The following is a 23317-nucleotide window of genomic DNA, read 5'->3' as shown; positions in this document are numbered from 1 at the left end:
TACTACTAAGCACCAGTTGTGTCTCTATATATATATACTAGTAAAAAAGGCCCGTTTCTGTTTGAAAGGAAACGGGCGCTAGCAAGGTTTTCCTCTGAGTGTGTATGTTTGAGAGAGTGTATGTGAGAGTGACTGTGTGAGAGAGGCTTCTGTTCCTGCTGCTGTGCATTCCCCGTGTTATGCTGATTCACTGCTCCCTGTATCATGGCTCCGCCCTTCTCCCTTCTACTGGCCAATCTGGTGTGGGTTGTGTGACATCACTATTATCTACTCCAACATGATCCACGGTTCCAGGCAGCCTCAGAATGTTGGAGGTGAGAATTATTATATAGGATATATTTTTTTCCTTAGTGTTAAAAAAAAACAGTTCTCAAAACATGCCATAGAACAGTTTGTAACTTACATAGTGTGTAAGTGCAAGGGGTCATATGCATGGATAGAGCATAGGTGGGACATGATTGTGGCTCGAAATGTTCCTGTTGCATTTGGATGCCTGTAGTTAATGCCAAGTCTGATTGGTTCCACCATGTGTCCTCGGAATGCCTAGATGGTGGTGCCCAGTTGTAAAATTACCCCCAACATTGTGCGAGGGTTGAGCAAATGTATTCTGTCTAACTCTGGGAGAACAGCGTTGAATATTCACAAATGATTTAAATGGCACAGCAAGAGGAAATCTCTATAAATGGCACTCAGTAGAATAGTGCTTAGTGCCAAGTCCCGTGCCACACTTATGCCTGCTCAAACCTGATATAAATTCCAGCGTCCAAAGTTGGATGCAGAGACTCATTTTCTAGAACACTGTGCACAACCTTTTGGACTACCCCTGCCTATACCCCTCCCATGGCCACACCCCCTTGTGGGTTGCACACTATGGGATTTAGCCACCCAGCATTATAGCATGCAGGCAGATGTGTGCCCAAATCGTAATTGGTGCCAACTAACAATAATTGGTGGTTACCATCCAATTATTGATATTTTATTAACATCTCATTAGTTGTGCAATTAGGCTGTGCAAGCATCTTTTGGGCACCCAAACCTGGGTGCCATATATAGAATCCAATGGCAAATGTGTTAAAAAGAATATGCTGGCCCAATAATTATTTTCTTGATGCAGTTCAGCTGGCATGAAGGTTTACAGCTGAGGACTGCACTGTAATCTGCAGCCCAGTTCTAGGTTCCAGATTCAGGAAAAGGTGTTGGGATGAAGGCAGACTTTTACTGGGGTTTTGAGGAATTGTGTGTAAGTGCTGGAAAGCTCACAAACTACAATATCTTTTGATTGTCCATTTTAAGTGGTATTACATCCTATGAAACACTTATGAGAGTGCTTAGTTAATAATTGTGTATCTTCAGTATTTCTTGAATCTCACAGAACAGTTACACCTCTTATGTAAGCACAAATGTATCTGTACACATAACATAAAAATAAGTAACTATTTGAATAGTAGCCAGGTTGTCATTGGGTTTTTTTTTTTTTTTTTTTGCAAACATTAAGATTTATAGCAGTATTTCTATATCCGAATCACATAAAGGGGGAAAAAAAGGGGGGAACCCAGTCAGTTTAATACTTCTATCCGCTTTTGTTCATATGGCTTGACACTGTCTCCCAGTGCAGTGAAGGGTTAATTTACCTCAAACAACTAAACAAAACAGAGCTAAGGACCCAGAGATAGAAAGATAATAGAAGAATAAATGACATTGCAATGGCTTTGCCTTTGTTCCCTTTCCACTTTAGACTACAGCCCAGTCTTTGTGCTATTCAGTACAGCTGCAAGCACTGACCTGACACACCCAGAGCATTACAAGCACTGACTGTGCAATGGTCTACAGTCAGCCTCCTGCACAGCAACACAAAGAAACAAACCTGACCCAGCCACTTTTCTCTGTAGCATGTTGAGGGGAAATTACATTTGTCTTTTTAAATTTATATCTGAAAAGAGGAAAAAGCAAATATTCTGTCTTTGGCACTGCAGTTTGTGGGACGAAAGTCTTTGGAAACATTCAAACTTTTTTTTTTTTTTTTTTTAAATGCTCAAAGGATTGGAAAATTGTCATTTAGGGCCTGATACTCAGCCAGCGATGGCCTTATCCCTGAATATTCAATGCAGGCCATGTCCAAACTCCAGCATTAAAGATCCAGTTATATGTAACTAAACAAAACATAGCTGGTTAAGTGCAATTTTCAGCACTTAAACTATCTAAGAACCACATAAATATGACTGTGTGTTGTGCGGTCCTGTTTATGCGATTATCTTAGCCAGTTAAGTGCTGAAAATCGGCACTTAATCAGCTAAGTGCTAACTCTGCTTCCAAAATAGCTGGTGTCAGTTTGGGTGCAAACTGGACATTTTCAGCAGCTCTATCTAGTTACAGGGCTAAACAACTGAAAACTCCCGGTTAACCCTGTATGCTTTTCCTGTGATACTGTCAATATTCCATTTTTTTTTAGTAGAGCATCATTGTACACTGTTTCTTTTACTGGATGAATGCAATCATGAGCCACCAAGCTTAATCTTGCAGAATTTTCAAGAAGGCGACTTGCTGTAACTACTTCCGATTTTAGTGAAATCTGTTTTGCTTCTCTTTTGAGAGAGATTAAAATACTTTTTCCAGTCAGGAACTAGAATTGTATAGTGGGCTGTAGAACTATCAACATCTTTATACTAGAATTAAGCATGCAAGTATTCTCCAGAAGGCTCCATGCCTCTCACTTATAGCATAATCTGTTCTTGTCCTCTGTGTTGTACTTGCTTCTTTTTCCGAAGCCCTGGAGGTTTCCACAGTTAGGGGACAATTCTATAACTGGGCACCTCAAATATAAGTGCCCAGAGGGTGCACAGTAGGACCAAATCTATAAAGGAACCTGGGTGCCTAGGCTTCATTAGAATAGTAGCACTATTGGCTATCAATGTGCCTAAGGTTTAGGCACTATTAATTTACCCCAGCCACAGAGCTGAGGTAAGTGTGTGCGCCAAACTGCGGCAAGGATGTGTCTTACAGTATTTTGTACACACGTGGGAGCCCTGCCTATGTCTTGCCTTTTCTTCAGTCCTGTGTATGCCCACCTTGCAACTACACACTGTGTAAGTTAAGCAGGTATTTTGTAGAATAGCTCTTAGGTGCCATACTAGCATTTGTGTATACATACAAACAGAACTTCTAGCATTCTATACATTTATATGCATAATGTGCTTGCAAAAGAGAGCGCTTGCATTACGGAATAGTCTTTAGGGGCCTCTCTATTCTATAACAGAACCTAGGCACCTAGATTCCATAATAGAATACTAGAATGACTGGTTATATACGTGCCTAACATTTAGACACTCACATTTACATCAGTTAAATGTGAACATCTTAGTGCAGCAGTAGGAGAAAGGGCCCTGCACTAGCAGTGGGGGCTGTTTTTCCTGCGTGCCAGGGCTCTTTTTACCATAGCGGGTAAAAGGACCCCAGGCACACATGGCCATGCGGTAAGAGAAATCTTACCGCATGGCCATGCGACGGGGAGCCCTTACTGCCACCCATTTAAGGTGGCGATAAAGTCTCTTGAGCTAATCCGGTGGTAACCGGACAGCGCACGGCGATGCCTGATTACTGCCGGGTTATCGCTGCGCAAGCTATTTCCGGAGGTTTTCTTTTCTTCCCCAGAAATGGCGCACGCTCGGGGCGGGACTACTGCCGGAGGTTGCATTGGGCCAGCGGTAGTCCTGAAAGAGCGAGCAGTAAGCATGTGTTGGGCTTAGTGCTGCTCTGTAAAAGGGGCCCCTTAGTGTTCTGTAAGTTACATGCATAATTGGAAGCCCTGCCTATATCCCACCCTTGCGTATGCCCCCTTGCAAATATATGCTACGAGTTAAGTGGGTATTTGCAGAGTAGTCTTTAGGTGCCACGCTAAACACTTACACTTACAGATCTAGATTCTGTTTATCACACCTAAAAAATCTGTCATGAAAGAAAATATGTCTAGGTGTATTCTATAAACCACGCCTAAATCTAAGCATGGTTTATAGAATACACCCAGCACTCGTTTTCTGTGGATATTTAGTTGTGGCCATTTATGCCAATGAAAACCTGGTGTAAATGCTGACGCTTAAATTACAGGTAGAACAGACATATTCTATAACAGTGCACGCAAATTCTAGGAATGCCCATGGCCATGCCCCTTTTCAGATTGTGTCTTAGAATTCACACGCATCACTTTATAGAATACGCTTAGACATTCGTGTATGTAAATTCTAATTAACGCCAATTAGTGTCAGTTGTTTAAGTTCCATTATGAGCACTGATTGGCTTGTTAAACTAATTAAGTTGCACATGTAAATCCAGAATATGACCAGATTTATACTTACAACCCAAATCGCACAATATAGAATTCGGGGGATAATGCGTTATATATGAGTACCTAAGTTATAGAATGCCTTTTATATGGGTTGGGTTTTTTCTTTTCTTTTCTTTTTTTTTTTTTTTGGCTACCCTTTATGAAAGATGAAATCAAGGAATGCTCTGATTTTCTTTCACACCCTTGAAATTTAAAAATATAGCTGTCAGGATGGATAAGAAGATGTAGAAGGGCTCCTATGAGAATTTTTAATGCGAAAAGTGCGTACCGTGCAAAGGAAGAGGACTGCTTAAGAGGTGAAAGAACAGTATGAACAAATCTTCACAATAAAAACAGATAAGGCAAATAGCAAATATTAAAAACATGCCTAGAATGCAAAGAACATCTTGTAACAGTGACGATGCCCATTCATTGTAGATATATCATTAGTTACAGCCATTGGAGCCTACTCTGTGGGTGCTGTGGGTGCTTGAGCACCCCCAATATTGAGAGAATTCCTTGTATGTGTCCAGGGAGGGGTCATTTCCATTGGGCTTAGCACCCCTAATAATTTTGAAAAGCTGGCTCCTATGGTTACAGCATTTGACATTCTAAATGTTTCCTTGCCAGCTGCTTGGGCCAGATGACTATATCTGCAGTCCATCTCTTATTGTATGCCCTTTGCCTGTGGGATATAATATATTACCGTATATTATGCCATTGTACAGTATACAGTGTGGGATAAATTTCATGGTTAAAAGTTTCCTTCCCCAAAAGTTTACAATCAGACTTTCAGGGAAGTTAAGCTGTTTTCTTATAGTCACATCATTAGTGGTGGAGGGTGGTATTTGAACTGATGTCTGCAGGTTTCACGTCTTAGTACTATAAAGCATTTGCCCAGTGGCTGTCAAAATTTGCAGTTCACAGTACTTGCAATAGATACACACACAATCCACTAGAGTTCAGCAACGCCCCCAAGATCTGCAGCAAAATATTTAACAATGTTTTGGGGGAAAATTTTTCTATTTTGGATGAGCTCAAACCAGACCTCCTACAGATACACACAAACACCAGGGTCATTAAATAATATGGAAAGCACATGTGAATGTTTCAAGTGCTGCACAAAGAATGTGTAGATGTCTTGCTCTAATGACTGTTGCACAGTTTTTCCAAAACAAACTGCTTGTTCTTTTAAAATGCACTCCATAATGATCTAGGAGCCCACCCACAAGTAAATGATCATGGTAACCCAATTGAAAACAAAGGCAAGGAAAGATGGCAGTCTGCTTTTGCACAGGTTACCTCTTCTGGCAGATGGTGTTGAAGTGAGCATGGCAGTCTGCCTAAGGCTTGCCTTACTGTTTGCACTTCCCTTTTCTTGCTTTCAACTAGTTTGATAGCAAACCATTCATCATGTCTGCCCACAGCGCAAGGTAAATAGGAAGAGACTTGATCAGATACTCTCATGTGTCATGAATGTAATGAAAAGCAGTTAGAAAGAAGGTGGAATGTTTTTTTTTTAACTTCTTACTCCACAATCCTTTCTCCTTCATGGACGCTCGTGTATGAGAAGTGTTCGAAATATACCACAGTTTGAGGCAGTATGTGCTCTCGGGCAGGAGGAGCAACTAAATGGTTAGAGCAGTGGGATGAGAACCAGGGGAGCCCCATTCAGATCCCACTGCAGCAACATGTGACCTTGGAAAGCTACTTAACCCTCTATTGCCTTGGACACAAACCTAGATTGTGAACCTTCCAGGAAAAATACGTACAGTACCTGAATATATATCACTTTTGATATCTTGCAGGCAGTATATAAGAAATTAAAATAAATAAAATAAATTCTGCTTACCAGACATAAATGTTATTGATTAAAGGTGCAAAATATATATGAAATAGCCAAAATGAGAGTGGCTGGTGACATCTTATAGACTACCATGTTTCCCCGAAAATAAAACAGTGTCTTATATTAATTTTTGCTCCCAAAGATGCGCTAGGTCTTATTTTCAGGGGATGTCTTATTCGGGAGTAGTAGGGGGATTGTGGCGGTCAGGAACAGTATTGAAGTGGGGGGGCGGTATCCTGCAGGAGTAGGCCGTGGCTCGCCTATCTGCCCACAGTGACCACAGGACTCGAGCGGAGCAGAGCCACCCTGGCCGGGCTGGGAATGGAGGAGGGGTATGAACTAGGGAAGGTAATGGAATGTGGGGCTGGGCTGCTCTGGCTGGGGGTCTCGGGAGGTTGTGAGAGGGCTTAGGGCGCAGGATCATCCCTACCGTATTACAAACGTTAAAAAAGAATTCTACGGTAGCTCCGTTCCCCGTTGGTGGCGCTTTATGCGCTCCTCCTGTACATTCGCAACACTTTCCATCCTTCTAGTCTGACTTAGCCCTTGGGTGATGGAGCAGCGCCGAAAGGGCTCGGTTACTAATTTTCTTTTCTTTTATTATTTCTGCAAGGGGGATGTTTCTTTTTTTTTCCAGGATCACTTACCGGTAGTTGATCTTCACAAAAGCGTGAAGGAGGATGGTAGGAGTCCGCTGGACGATTGATTTTCCACCTCAGTCTTGTTTCTTGCATTTCTTTAATGTTATTTCGTCTTTGGGTTGCAGCGAAAAAAATTAAGGTTTCTGTGTCCATGTCCCATCGGGGCCAAACAAAAACTTTTCTAGGTCTTACTTTCGGGGGAGGCCTTATATTTAGCAATTCAGCAAAACCTCTACTAGGTCTTATTTTCAGGGGATGTCTTATTTTCGGGGAAACAGGGTACTTATTGAGGCCTAGGTTATAGAATTGCACCTTTATGCAAATATATCTGATTTATATTTGTTGTATTTACAAAAATATAAATAATTGGGGTTTATACTTTAATAATAAACATCAGACCCACACTCAAAAACTGTTAAATATCAAAAAATAAATTATATGTGTGCTGAGAGCCATGTGCTCACCACCCTACCCATCATCGCACACTTAGAATTTGCACATTGAACATTATGCATGCAGTTTGGTGAAGCGCTTACCACCTAGTTCTAGTACCCATCAGCTTTGGAATGAAGATTGAGGATTAGCTGAAGTCATATAATTTAATATATTATTGATTTTTATATTAATAACATAGTTTTTTTGTTTTATTTAGTCACCTAGATGTATTTTTTTATGTATATTTGCTGGGGATACCCTGAAAACCTGATTGGCAGGAGAAGGGAGAGTAAAGAGGGATTGAATATCATTGTTTGTCTAAGGAATGCAGAATTCAGCCTTGCATTTGTTTTTGAGGTTTGTAGTCAGTGTGAAAGATACAGTAGCTTGTTGGACTATGAGATAAAGAGCCAGCCTTGCCATTAAACCAACTAAACATTTGCCCAGGGGCACCAGGAGTTTGTGAGGTGGTGCAAGAGCAAGCAGAGTAGCATAGCTGGTAGCAGTTGACAGGCCCTCACCAGCCGAAGAGAGAATGCAGTAGGTTGGGTGACAAGTGTCAGGTACTGATTTCCTGCATCTCAAGATCAGCACTGGGAAGTACTAGCCAGCAACCATGCATTTTGAGCATGCTTATAGTGCTGGCCTGAAGAGAATGAGGAGGAAGAAAAGTGTTGAGCCACAGGGCAGGGGTGAGCAGAAGCCTGAAGATTTAGCAAGGGAACCCTAGACTACTTGCATCAGCACTGATGAGACAAAAACATTATTGATTTATTTTGCCCAAAGTAAAAAAATTTACCCCCCCCCCCCCCCATTTAGAAAACCGTGCAGCAATGCCGACACAGCCCATTCAAGGTGAATGGGCTGTGTTGGAATTAGTGCACCAGCAGCCGCTAGTGCAGCTTTGTAAACGGGGGGGGGGGGGGGGGGGGTTAGAAAGGTTTATTGGTGCCAACAGCCATAGAAACGCCACTGCACCATTAAGTACAAAATGTATGCATCAGAGAGAGAGGGAAGATCACCTCTTGTACATGTTCACTGTGTCAGTGTCCTTTTATGGGCCAGTTTTAATTTTAAAAAAACTCAAAATAAAGAAACCTAAATAGTGCCGTCTCCAGATAGTAGATGTTTTGAGCCTTGATCGTTCATGGGTACCACTTGCCCTTGCATCAGTGCAAAGTTAGAAGAGCCAAATAATTAGCTGGAATCTGTATATGGAAATCTAGGGAAAGAGTTGGGGGGGGGGGTCCAAAGGTTATAAGGGATAGAGGGTTTGGAAGGTGTCTGCTGGGAGGCAGAGCTCTAGTGTCAGTGGGGGTTAGGTGCTGATCAAGTCCTGTATTAAATTAAATAGGGAAAGTTGGTTACTCCCTAACCCCAAAGAGAAGCACCCACTCATTGTGAAGCAGGGAAGGCCAGTGGAGAACTCCATGAGGGCCTGTAGGAGGATGCAGAAACAAGAGTGGAGGTGCAGAGTGGATGAAAGAGGGCATATGATATACTATCTGCCTGGTGAGCCACCCAAAGAGGGCTGAGACCATGAAGACAGAGTGTGAATAGTATACAAGTTGCTGTGAGACGTGACGCCTGCAGAAAAGCCAACGGTGAATGCAGTTATGTGCATTAAGAAAGCATTTCTAGTAAGGAGACATTAGATAATCTAATAAACCGAGCGGGAATGCCTTGCTAATGCAACAGACAGTGTGTGTGTGAGTGGAGTGAAAAATTGTCATTCCTGGAAAAGAGGAGAGAACGGATACAAGAGATGAGTGAACTGTCCTGCTCTTTTCTGTAGGGAATGATTATGTTTATTGCATATATGTGTAAGTTCTAATTTACAAAGCTGGGATATACATATCTAAAACTGAAGAATTTGCTAATGGCAAGGAGATGTGGTCTAGGCATTTTGTGGGCAGGACTACAGCAGGCCTATATAATGAACATTTATTCCCCGTTTCTGAGGGGGAATGAACATCTGTGCCCTAACAGATTTATTTAGGGATTTTTCTCAGAAGACAAGCAGGCCCAGTTGTGGTCTCCCCTCAGTGCTTTTCTCTTTGCCATTGCAGTGCCTTCCCATGCAGATTTTTCCCCCTCATTTGCTTTTATTATTTTCTCTAGTTTCTTTTTGTTCTTGTTTGGGAGGAAATCTTATTAAGCCTCGATGCTTATTGCCTGTATCCTGTCCTACCAGCTCTACATGAGCATCTTCTTCTTCTTTAAATCTTTGCTACGCAGTAGTCTTAGTCTCACTTATTTTCTGCACTCTAGCTATTTACTGGCCAACTCTTGAGGGAGAAAGTATCTGGCCAGGTGCACTTAATGACACTTTTGATGTTACATCCAAACTCTCTGCCATGGGTGTGGGGATGCGTAGACTGTTGTCTTTTTTTGTGTCTGGCCTGCAACCAGTGGTTCAAGAGGTTAGAGGATGTACCTTGCTGAGGAGATAATCTTTTGAGGACAAGGTGGAGAAGGTCGCTGACCTCATCAAGAGGTCATCCAGTCCCTCTCTTGGCAGTCTCCAGCTGCTGCATCCTCTACTAGGAGATTTTCGAGTGGGCCTAGGCAGCGGCCCTACTGCCCTCAAAAGCATAGGTTTCTAACGCTTTCTCGTGCAGCAGCCCCAATCCCAGTGTTCTCACCCTTGTCTGTCCCACCCACAGAAGCCCCAGCTAGCTCTCCAGTCGAAGCCTTTGACTAGCTCCAGAAGAACATAGCTGCTCCAAATAACCATCTTCTGGTAAGGAGAGGCATAGTGTTTCCATCAAAGGTGACCCTTTCAACCTCCAACCAGTGGGTTCTTTAAATAGTCCGTCTCGGTTAAGCTCTTCATTGGCATCAACGACCACCAAATTGCCCATCGAGAGCATCTTACATCAGCTCTCCACACAACCAGGTACTTGTAGAGGAATCTTCTACAGGTCAATGCTGTTGAGCCCGTGCCAGCAGGGGAAGAAGGAAAGGGATTCTATTCCAGGTACCGTGTGCCCAAGAAGATGGGGAGGGATTCTGACCCATCTTAGATGTAAGGGCCCTGAACAAATTCCTGGTCAAAGAAAAGTTCATGATGATTTCCCTGGCACCCTAGTCCCCGTTATTCAGGAACAGAATTGAAGTATCTCAGAGTAAGGAAACACCACTACCGGTATCGCATTCTGCCTTTTGACGTTATGTCAGCTCCCAGTGTATTCACCAAATGTCTAGCAGTAGTTACAGCATTGCTGCGCAGACTAGCAATTTATGTGTTTCCCTACCTGGATGATTGACACATTGCCGGGGGAGTGCAAGAGTCAATGCAGAGAATGAATTGGTTGTTCTAAAGACTAGATAGCATGGTACCAGTACATCTTGTGTGCTCTCTGAAGTCTGTATTCAGTAGAACTGAGAGCAACACTTGGTGCAGTTTAAATATCATATATTTGATTGCCATTCAGCTCAGGTGTTCTGCATCTTGTGGTTCTGTATATGGTATTCTGCTGTCACATAAATTCTGTTTCTAAATAAAACATACTAAACCTATCCCTCCCCAAACCTATCCTGGGGAACCCCAGTCAGTCAGATTTTCAGAAAATCTGCAATAAATATACATGAGAGGTTTGCATGTACTTCCTCCTTTGCATGCAGATTTTTCTCATGCATATTTATTGTGGATATCCTGGAAACCCGGCTGGCTAGGGCATCCCCAGGACAGGTTTGGGAGTCATTAATCTAAGGCTTTGGCATGTGTAAAATTGTATCCTAACTGTTACGGACGGTCCCGCATAGAGGCTGCTACATAGAGAACTTCTGGATCATAATCACAGCTTTTGGTGAATGAATATTCTTAAAACTGAACACTTTTGATTACTTTTCCTCTACAGAGGCCATTCTTATACTGTTCATGCATTTGACTAACCAAGTGAATATGCCCACATCACACTGTTTTTATATTCTCCTTTGATCTAAGAAAGAAGTTTCAGGCATCCAAGTGATTTATTGTAAAAATGTCATAAATTCACAGACTTCAAAGGAAACAGAAAAGTGGCACATTCTGTTTGGTCAAAACAGACTGCCTTATCATATAACAAAATTTGCTTTACTACAGTCTTGATTTTTACTCATCACTATGACTACCATCTACACATTAGGTCCCGTTGATCATGGAACATTTCTGGGATAAGCAGCATAAAATGTATTGTACTTTCTTGGGATCTTGCCAGGTATTTGTGACCTGGATTGGCCACTGTTGGAAACAGGATGCTGGGCTTGATGGACCTTTGGTCTGTCCCAGTATGGAAATACTTACGTACTTATGCAACGTTCAGCAGTCATTTGTGAAAACCCACTACCATAGAAAATGCAACAATGACAACCTGTGTTTTCATTTTCTTTAGGAATTTTCAGAGAGGAAAAATGGGCTTGTTTTGGGGCAGTTGTGCTATTGTTTGAAGCTCCTGCTTCAACTCATTTCAGGCCTGCGGTGCACTTAGCCATGTTTGTGCTTCAGTATCAAATGAACCATTTGTCTTGCAAACAAGGAATTGATGTCACTGAAAAGCTCAAACATCACGGCTTTTCGTATGGTGTTGTGTGACACAAGGTTGTAGTAAATAGCCAAAAAAATCCGTCCACAAATGATCATGTTAGACTGGAAATCATAGGTGCTGAAACAGCACAACTGTGGGTACCTTTTTAGATAGATGCTTGTCTCACACGAAGGAGACTATCAGGCTTATTTTCAAAAGAGAAGGGCGCCCATCTTCCGACACAAATTGAGAGATGGCGTCCTTCTCTCAGGGTCGCCCAAATCGGCATACTCGAAAGCCGATTTTGGCCGCCCTCAACTGCTTTCTGTTGCAGGGACAACCAAAGTTCCCAGGGGCGTAGCGAAGGCGGGACTGGGGCGTGCTTAACACATGGGCATCCTTGGCCGATAATGGAAAAAAGAAAGGCGTTCCTGACAAGCAATTGTCCGACTTGGTCCATTTTTTTCACGACCAAGCCTCAAAAAGGTCCCCGAACTGACCAGATGACCACCGGAGGGAATCAGGGATGACCTCCCCTTACTCCCCCAGTGGTCACCAACCCCCTCCCACCCTAAAAAAAAAAAAAACCTAAAAAAAATTTTTTGCCAGCCTCAAATGACATACCCAGCTCCCTGACAGCAGTATGCAGGTCCCTGGAGCAGTTTTAGTGGGTGCAGTGCACTTCAGCCAGGCGGACCCAGGCCCTTCCCCCCTCCATGTTACACTTGTGGTGGTAAATGGGAGCCCTTCAAAACCCACCCGAAACCCACTATATCCACATGTAGGTGCCCCCCTTAGGTCTATGGTAGTGTTGTACTGTTGTGGGGAGTGGGTTTTGGGGGGGGGGTTAGGGGGCTCAGCACCCAAGGTAAGGGAGCTATGCACCTGGGAGCAATTTCTGAAGTCCACTGCAGTGTCCCCTAGGGTGCCCGGTTGGTGTCCTGGCATGTGAGGGGGACCACTGCACTATGAAATCTGGCTCCTCCCACAACCAAATGGCTTGGATTTGGTCGTTTCTGAGATGGATGTCCTCGGTTTCCATTATTGCTGAAAACCGGGGACGACCATCTCTAAGGTCGACCTAAATGTTGAGATTTGGGCGTCCCGGACCGTATTATCAAAACTAAAGATGGACGCCCATCTTGTTTCGATAATACGGGTTTCCCCGCCCCTTCGTCAGGACATCCTTAGAGATGGGCGCTCCCATTCGATTATGCCCCTCTTTGTAATCTGCCTTTTTTTTTAAATGTTAATATGGAAGAAGATTTACAGTGCAAAATGAGATTTCCACTCAGAAAATTGATTACAGATAATGATTGCGTAAGTAGTTTCCAGAATGGAAGCCATGAAAGAGATTACCACAGCTTTGTCATGTGCGTATTGCACAATTGGAGCTTGCCACCCACTTGGTCATGGCATACTTGTTGGTTAGATAATTGCAAAGAACAAAACCAGGTGAGGTTTGTTGTTAAGTCTAACTTAGAATTAAATTATGTGCAGCATTACCAGTCTGAGTAGAGATTTGGGAGGCCCTCGGATCTGTGTATATTACGGGAAAGTACAGACACTTTCTCAGACTGCATTCATAACTTACAAGATTGCTATCCAGGGGCGTTTCTAGTTTGGACTTGGAGTACAGTCAAAAAAGCAGCTTTGCATTCTTTCATGTGTTGTTGTGTTTTCCGTCCCACCCAGCCTCGCCCTGTATGTTGGCTTTCTTCCAGAGGAGGATGTGAAATAGAGGAAAGATTAGACAAGGTGGAGCTCATCTCTGTTGAAAAATGGAAAGGTGTGAAGTATTTGCCTACATTTTAAGGGGCATATTTCATTTTTTAAAAATCCCTTCATAAAAGTTTGACTACTTATTTCAAGATCAGAATGTGCACATATCTGCAGTGTGCATGTGTGGGTGTAGAAAAAGAAACTGGTGAACATCTTCATGTCTCCCCGACACAACTGACAAAAATATACACACACTCATAAAAATGATGATCTCTGAAGCAGCCTTTTTACTGAGAAGTACTGTAAAACTTTAGTTAATACGATATATCATAGGGTTTGGTGGAGCTGTACAGATGGCACACCCCTGGAATAAGAAACAGAGAGCAGTTTTTATGGAGCTTTTGTTAGAAATCAATAGATCTGCTTGTATGAATATTGAAGGGACTTGTCTATAGGACAGCCAAAATAAGGTGCTAGGATGATGCACACTAAGTGCAAATTCTGTAAAGACAGTTCCATGCAGAACTGTCTTTATAGAATATTAGCTTAAGTCATCGGTGCATCTAACTTTAGGAGTGGGCATTTATGCCTGCTAAAGGCTGGTGAAAATGCTTGTGTCTAACTACTGTCAGGCGTGAAAATTGAAGTATTCTGTAACTCGGTGTCTAAATACTGGGAATGCCCGTGATCCACCCATGCCCCTCCCTTGGCCATGCTCCCTTTGGAGTTGTGCGTGAAATGAATTAGGCATCCAGATGATAGAATAAGGGCGCAGATACGCCCATAACCAGTAATTTGTGCCAATTAGTACTTGTTAAGGCCAATTACTGATCACCAGTGTATCCAATTACTTTATATGTATCTGCAATTCGCATGCCTAACTTTGGGCAACCTATACAGAATTGGAGGGATTGTGACTATGGACTTGAAACATGCTTAGCATCTTCTGAACATGGAGACTGGAAACTCTGAAAACACTTCTCTCTCTTTCAAATAAGTTCAGTAAAAGTACTCAATCTCAGCTATGGTATTTATTATTCCTCTTGAGTATTTAAGATTTCAGCTCTCAAGTATTTATTTAGCTGGCCAGCCCTTGATGTTATATTTCGTGGAAAAAATGCTGGCCAAAATCAAAGTAAAGACATGCTAATAGTGGCATTTTTTATTACATTGGGGCTGTTGTCCTTCAGTAACTTATCAGGTACGTTGTGGGGCACAAGGTTGAAAGCAGCAAATGCTTATTGCTTTAAAGAAGTGTTATTGTAAAGCACTAACACATGCACCAGACTACCTCATTGCTATTAGAGACATAGAAAGGGATGAACCACCAACACAAGATTGAAACTTGTGAGCAATGCCCAGCTGCTAGCCTTCATTGCCTGTAATCCAAATATTATCCTGCATTCTGAGCTTATAGGGATCATGACTGCTGACATTATATATATATATATATATATATATATATATATATATATATATATATATATAAAATTGCGAGTGACCGTACTCGCCCGCAAATGCGCAGAAGAGACCGAATGTTCAAGGAGCAACACTCCAAACCCCGCCTCCACCAGCAGCTCCTGTACTGAACGTAATGCAGCCAATAGGGAGGGGTGAAATTTAAAAAAACTCGCCTGTTTTAACGGGCTTAATGGCTAGTATATATATATATATATCATAAAGAAATGTAAAATTGCTTGCCAAACATAATAAAATGACAATCATATAAAATTAATAGATTACCATATCACATACAATAAATATCACAAACAGTAAATAAACAAATGTGAATTCCACTATGTTGCTACACCAAAGCCAAGCTTCCTTTTTCAGTTTCACAAAAAACAGTATTTTAATATTAATTAGAACTGTAAAAAGATTAGTCAGTCTGGTAATATAACAGGGACTAAATTCTATATATGGCACCGGAAAAAAAAATGCTCAGCACTATTCTATAAACCGCACTTAAAATTAGATGAGTTCTATAGAATAGTTCGTACACCTGGGAACCGCGACTACATTTAGGTGCAGCCATTTACACCAGTGGAAAATAGTGCAAATACTCGCACTTAAATTAGACACAGATCCCACCTTATTTGATATTACATGCGTATCTAAAAGGAATGCTCCTGATCTGCCCATGAGCTGCCCCTTTTTCTTGTCTCGCATGTAAAATTTAGCATTTTAATTAATTTTAAATGTAATTAGTGCCAAGAATTGCTTATTAAAAATCCAATTTATCAATGCTAATTAGGTTGTTCAGTTAATTGCCCAAATTTGCAGGTGCAATATTTAAACACTTAAAACATAAACCATAGAATACATGCATCCTATGATGTCCTCTGATTGTTAAAAGCAAAATTAAAAGCATCTGAATGGCAAAAGTTCTAGACTAAAAGAAATTGGCCAAGAGCCACAGTAATTAGTGCAGAAAAAAATTCATACTTGATCATCAAATAATGAGTTTAACTGTTTTTAAACAGTCTAAAAACATAAAAAATGCTATTATAAATGGAAATCCTCCACTGAGGTGCTATAACATACATAGGGCCTGTTTTACTAAACTGTGCTAGTGATTACCAGCTGTGTCGCATTTGACATGTGGGAATCACTAGCGCAGTTTAATAAGAGGCCCATAGTAGGAAAACCCTTCCCATGATTTGAACCATAGTTAAATTGCAAGCTAAATGTCTTACTAGTTTGGATTATAAATACTGATATTGACAATACTGGCTCTCTGTTTGATGTAAAACACCAAAAATGAGTATTATAATGCTCTCTAGTTTCTCTCTCTTCTGAATGTTGTACCTTCATTGATTCTGTGGCATAGGCCATGAGGCTTACGGTGTCTGGCAGGACTGGTGCTACAAATGATTGAATGCAACTATAACAAATGAGATTGCTAGACTTCAAAATTCTGAGATTATCTGTTCTATTAAACAAAAAAATGTTGCTTTTATGCTGCCTACATACTAAATACTTTTTCAGTCTGGTGCTCTTCTGTATATATTTTGCCATAAGGAGCATAAGTTTCTTCCCCCCCCCCCCCCCCTAATATTCAAAACCGTTTAACCAGTCAGGAATAGTACCTGGCCGGCTAAATGGTACTTAGCCGGCTATCTACAAATTTTCAGCAGGACATGATTGGCCATGACCCGCTGGAAATTCACAGCTGGCAGATAGACGGTTATATCGTACGATTTTCAGCATGACTCTGGCAGCCGGCTTTGGCTGCGTGCATACCTGGTGTATCTTTGGCCGGTTTAAACTTGACTGGCCAGCGCTGAATATCAGCTTGGCCAATTAATTTCAAAAGAGCCCAAAAAATGGATATTTAATGCTAATCACCGGAAACGGCCCAGTATTGTTTATCTGGCATCACTGAGGACTGTGGGAGTTAGTTGGGCTAACTTCCGCAGTCTGTATATCATAAGTACATAAGTACATAAGTACATAAGTAGTGCCATACTGGGAAAGACCAAAGGTCCATCTAGCCCAGCATCCTGTCACCGACAGTGGCCAATCCAGGTCAAGGGCACCTGGCACGCTCCCCAAACGTAAAAACATTCCAGACAAGTTATACCTAAAAATGAGGAATTTTTCCAGTCCATTTAATAGCGGTCTATGGACTTGTCCTTTAGGAATCTATCTAACCCCTTTTTAAACTCCGTCAAGCTAACCGCCCGTACCACGTTCTCCGGCAATGAATTCCAGAGTCTAATTACACGTTGGGTGAAGAAAAATTTTCTCCGATTCGTTTTAAATTTACCACACTGTAGCTTCAACTCATGCCCTCTAGTCCTAGTATTTTTGGATAGCGTGAACAGTCGCTTCACATCCACCCGATCCATTCCACTCATTATTTTATACACTTCTATCATATCTCCCCTCAGCCGTCTCTTCTCCAAGCTGAAAAGCCCTAGCCTTCTCAGCCTCTCTTCATAGGAAAGTCGTCCCATCCCCACTATCATTTTCGTCGCCCTTCGCTGTACCTTTTCCAATTCTACTATATCTTTTTTGAGATACGGAGACCAGTACTGAACACAATACTCCAGGTGCGGTCGCACCATGGAGCGATACAACGGCATTATAACATCCGCACACCTGGACTCCATACCCTTCTTAATAACACCCAACATTCTATTCGCTTTCCTAGCTGCAGCAGCACACTGAGCAGAAGGTTTCAGCGTATCATCGACGACGACACCCAGATCCCTTTCTTGATCCGTAACTCCTAACGCGGAACCTTGCAAGACGTAGCTATAATTCGGGTTCCTCTTACCCACATGCATCACTTTGCACTTGTCAACATTGAACTTCATCTGCCACTTGCACGCCCATTCTCCCAGTCTCGCAAGGTCCTCCTGTAATCGTTCACATTCCTCCTGCGACTTGACGACCCTGAATAATTTTGTGTCATCGGCGAATTTAATTACCTCACTAGTTATTCCCATCTCTAGGTCATTTATAAATACATTAAAAAGCAACGGACCCAGCACAGACCCCTGCGGGACCCCACTAACTACCCTCCTCCACTGAGAATACTGGCCACGCAATCCTACTCTCTGCTTCCTATCTTTCAACCAGTTCTTAATCCATAATAATACCCTACCTCCGATTCCATGACTCTGCAATTTCTTCAGGAGTCTTTCGTGCGGCACTTTGTCAAACGCCTTCTGAAAATCCAGATATACAATATCAACCGGCTCCCCATTGTCCACATGTTTGCTTACCCCCTCAAAAAAATGCATTAGATTGGTGAGGCAAGACTTCCCTTCACTAAATCCGTGCTGACTTTGTCTCATCAGTCCATGTTTTTGTATATGCTCTGCAATTTTATTCTTAATAATAGCCTCCACCATCTTGCCCGGCACCGACGTCAGACTCACCGGTCTATAATTTCCCGGATCTCCTCTGGAACCTTTCTTAAAAATCGGAGTAACATTGGCTACCCTCCAGTCTTCCGGTATTACACTCGATTTTAGGGACAGATTGCATATTTCTAACAGTAGCTCCGCAAGTTCATTTTTAGTTCTATTAATACTCTGGGATGAATACCATCAGGTCCCGGTGATTTACTACTCTTCAGCTTGCTGAACTGACCCATTACATCCTCCAAGGTTACAGAGAATTTGTTTAGTTTCTCCGACTCCCCCGCTTCAAATATTCTTTCCGGCACCGGTGTCCCCCCCAAATCCTCCTCGGTGAAGACCGAAGCAAAGAATTCATTTAATTTCTCCGCTACGGCTTTGTCCTCCTTGATCGCCCCTTTAACACCATTTTCGTCCTGCGGCCCAACCGACTCTTTGGCCGGTTTCCTGCTTTTAATGTATCTAAAAAAGTTTTTACTATGTATTTTTGCTTCCAACGCTAATTTCTTCTCAAAGTCCTTTTTTGCCCTCCTTATCTCCGCTTTGCATTTGGCTTGGCATTCCTTATGATCTATCCTGTTACTTTCAGTTGGTTCTCTTCTCCACTTTCTGAAGGATTGTTTTTTGGCTCTAATGATTTCCTTTATCTTACTGTTTAGCCACGCCGGCTGACGTTTAGTCTTTTTTCCCTTTTTTCTAATACGTGGAATATATTTGTCCTGAACCTCCAGGATGGTGTTTTTAAACAGCATCCACGCCTGATGCAAGTTTTTTACTCTGCGAGCTGCTCCTTTCAGTCTTTTTTTCACCATTTTTCTCATTTTGTCGTAATCACCTTTTCTATAGTTAAACGCTAGCGTACTTGATTTCCTAGTTTCACTTCCTTCAATGCCAATATCAAAACCGATCATATTATGATCACTGTTATCAAGCGGCCCTCGTATCGTTACCCCCTGCACTAGATCATGAGCACCACTAAGGACTAAGTCTAGTATTTTTCCTTCTCTTGTCGGCTCCTGAACTAGCTGTTCCATGAAGCTGTCCTTGATTTCATCAAGAAATCTTATGTCCCTTGCGTGTACAGATGTTACATTACCCCAGTCTATATGCGGGTAATTGAAATCCCCCATTATTATTGTGTTGCCCAGTTTGTTTGCGTCCCTGATGATTATAGGTTGTCCTTTTACCTACTCATACATTAAAGTAGTATGTGAGAATTTCCTCTTATGTCTTCCATTAATCTTTAAAAAGAGAATTTGTTCCATATTTAATGGTGTAATTTATTTTATTTATTTGGATTTTGCTCACACTTTTTTCAGTAGTAGCTCAAGGTGAGTTACATTCAGGTACACTGGATATTTCTTTGTCCCAAGAGGGCTCACAATCTAAGTTTGTACCTGAGGCAATGGAGGGTTAAGTGACTTGCCCAAGATCACAAGGAGCAGCAGTGGGATTTGGCCACCTCTGGATTTTAAGACCGGTGCTCTTGCTCTAACCACTAGGCCACTCCTCCACTCCACTTTTTTTATAGCAGTGAACCAGGTATAAAGTCAACTTGTTCCATATTTAATGGTATAATTTGCTTTTTTATAGTACTGAACCAGGTATAAAGTCAGGACAGGGTGCATTCTTTTAATTAGCTCAAATGGTGCTGGTACAATAAACAAACAGATAGTGTAGGTCATAATTAATATTATATGGGAGTATGTTGACAAGATTTTTGTACTGTGCTCAGCACTGACAGAACATTAACCAGAGTCTGAGGCATAAAATGCTAAGTATGTTTATGAAATCCCTTTAGGTCAATCTTAAATGAATAGCACAATTGTGCATGTGTTTGTGAGTAATAGTTTGCACTCTTTCTCTTTGCCCTTAAAGGTTCAGCATCGCTGGTGTGAACTTATAGTGAAACATAAATACTCTGCAGCTTATAGAGATGTTGAGCAATTTCTACAGGATCACCAGGCAAGTTACAATCAATCAACTTTTTCAAAACAGTTTTAATTAGAGTTACAATGGGTTTTAAACAGTTTGGCCTGCAACAGCTAGTGGTGGTATATAAAGGGGAAAATGTGTGCTATTTTGTTTGGAGGGGCCCAAACTCCAGCCCCAGTATCTCAGTTTCCCACACTTACTATCCTGTAGTACCCTCTGGCATGGCATCCAGCATTCTCTGTCCTTTCCTCTCTCAGGTATCTAAAATCTCTCTTTTCTCCAAACTCTCAACTCCCCTATGGCATTCAGCATTTCTCTCCTTACCTAATTGTGAATTCCTCCCCCCTCCCAATGGTGTCTAGCATCTGTCTCCTTCCACCCCCACCTCTTCAGTGTCTCCCCTCATATTCCCTGTAGTCTCAAGTATCTTTTTTTTCTTTCTTTACAGCTCCCTCCCCTTGCTACATTTTTATTTCCTTACCTCCATCCCCTGGAGCAGTGACCTACAATCGTCAGTACAAGCATGGTTGGCCAGTACAGAGCCTTGAGCATCTGTGCATGTAGGTCTGAAAGCTCCATGCCCCTTATGAACTTCCTGTTTTGATGGGACAGAAGCCATCAGGCCTTGAGCATGCGAAAAGACCCCACGCTGGCTGGCTGGCTGGCTGTAATGCTTCTGTAACATTGCCACCCCAGGGGATAGAGGTAAGGAAAGAAACACTTCACGGGAGGAGGGGTAGAGAGGGAAATTTTTTTTTTTTTTTAGGGGGGGGGGGGGGGTTCATGGCACCTGTGGTTCCTCCTGTTCCAACACCTATGTCTATATTTTTAAGTCTCTGGCAATAGCCAGAAAAATAGTTTAGCACCATTAAGTGGTTGAGGTATATTGTTTTAAAAAAAATTATAATGTGAAGAAGAAAATTTATTGAAATTGCCAACAGTATTGAATATAAATTACAGAGCACAAGAGTTCGAACATGGAAGGGCAAATTAACTGTATTACAGTATAAGCCGTCAGTGATTGAAGAGAGGAACATTTCAGTGTGATATTTAGACTAAAAAATAAACATGGCTGTTTTTGATAGTATTTATCAAAATAAGGTCAACTAAATCTGTGGAGTTTATAGAAGAATCTATAGAAATCAAACAAAATAAAACATGGAAAAGAAAATAAGATGATACCTTTTTTATTGGACATAACTTAATACATTTCTTGATTAGCTTTCGAGGGTTACCCTTCTTCGTCAGATCGGAAATAAGCAAATTCGTACACTGTCAGCTAGCACATTTGCTTATTTCCGATCTGATGAAGAAGGGCAACCTTCGAAAGCTAATCAAGAAATGTATTAAGTTATGTCCAATAAAAAAGGTATCATCTTATTTTCTTTTCCATGTTTTATTTTGTTTGATTTCTATTGATAACCTTAAGAGTGGACTAACACGGCTACCACACTCCTCTACTAGAAGAATCTATTAAATCTGTATGGGAGTTAAGATGTTTTTAATTTGTATTTGATATTTTATAATAGTGCTATTATTTTCACTCATAGTCCATCTTGAGCTCCCATTAGAACAAAGTAGAAAATAAATGCCAGTTTAATGTATAAACTTTTGGGGAGCAGGAGATCAGGAGGACTATAGAAGTCAATCCTTGTCCCTTCAGACCAATTAGCAATTACAAAATTGTCTATAGGGCTTATTGGTGCTTTCTTGGGTTGTGGCAGTTAGAGAAACAACTGACCTGAACAATGCTATTATATGTGGCAGTGCTGTACACTGTTATGTGGAGGACCTGGATTAGTTTTCAAGGACAGGATTACTGTTCTCTGGATCAGCCAGGGCTGAGGACACTACAAAGGTGGCATTCAGAGCTCATGAGATGGAGAGAATCCCAGTCATTATGCAGTGATGACATGGTGGCTCAATTTAGAGCGATTTGATTTTAAAGTTTCAGAGGAAGCTTCTGGGACATGGACTGCTGCTGTGATGGCTGGCCTAAATAAGTTTATAAGAGATACCTATACATTAGGGGAAGATCCCCACATAGCTGAGAATGATGGCTTGCGACACTAGGTTCCCAGCCTTATTCTAATAGAACTATAACCAAAAAAGAGGAAACTACCTGCCAAAAGCATAAAGTAATAAAACAACATTTTTGTAAATAGTGATGTAAAATCCATATGCTACCAAGCCACAGTCAGGGCCGGTCTTAGGCAGAGGCGACCGAGGCGGCCGCATAGGGCCCCGCGCCTAAGGGGGCCCCGTGCGGCGTGCCTCGCCTCTGCCTCGCCGACCACACTCGTCTGCCCTCCACCCATGTCCCGCGACGCGAGTCTCGTTCCCCTGCTGCTCCCCCTCCCTCCAGCCACCTGAGACATCTCCCATCTGACCCCCCCCCCCTCCCCGACCCGCCAAGCGACCCTCTTCTGTCGCCCGCACCTCACCTGACCCGACCCAGCATTTAAAAAAAAAACCTTCAAGCGGCGGTGCCGGTGCCTCGCATCTGAGGGCAGAAAACTCGCTTCGTCGTTGGCCAGCCTTCCCTCAAGTCCCGCCCTTGCGGAAGTTACATCAGAGGGCGGGACTTGAGGGAAGGCCGGCCAACGACGAAGCGAGTTTTCTGCCCTCAGACGCGAGGCACCGGCACCGCCGCTTGGAGGTTTTTTTTAAAATGCTGGGTCGGGTCAGGTGAGGTGCGGGCGACAGAAGAGGGTCGTTTGGCGGGTCGGGGGGGGGGGGGTCAGACGGGGGATGTCTCAGGTGGCTGGAGGGAGGGGGAGCAGCAGGGGAACGAGGAGACTCGCGTCGCGGGACATGGGTGGAGGGCAGGGGGGACGGGGGGGTTACTGGACATAGGTGGATGGCAGTTGGCAAGGGGGGGCAGGAGGGTCGCTGGACATGGGGTGGATGGAGGGGAGGAGGGCTTCTGGACATAGGGGGAGGGCAGGGGGCATAGGAGGGTCTGCACATGGGTGGATGGCAGGGGAGGGCATAGGGGACAGGGGGGGTTGCTGGACATGGATGGCAGGGGGGACAGGAGG

General features: G+C 42.5%; 1 protein-coding gene across 1 annotated transcript in view; it reads left to right on the top strand.

Moving 5' to 3' along the window:
- LOC115461912 (aminopeptidase O-like) overlaps positions 1–23317 on the top strand; it is a 247942-nt gene that overhangs the window by 208509 nt on the left and 16116 nt on the right. The window contains exon 6 of the mRNA XM_030191967.1: positions 20220–20306. Coding sequence (XP_030047827.1) covers positions 20220–20306 — 87 coding nt within the window. The remainder of the gene's footprint in view (positions 1–20219; positions 20307–23317) is intronic.

This window comes from Microcaecilia unicolor, chromosome 2 (genome assembly GCF_901765095.1).
Source record: "Microcaecilia unicolor chromosome 2, aMicUni1.1, whole genome shotgun sequence".
Classification (NCBI taxonomy): domain Eukaryota; kingdom Metazoa; phylum Chordata; class Amphibia; order Gymnophiona; family Siphonopidae; genus Microcaecilia; species Microcaecilia unicolor.
Note: the sequence above shows the minus strand (reverse complement) of the source record. Positions and strands in the feature narration are given on the sequence as shown.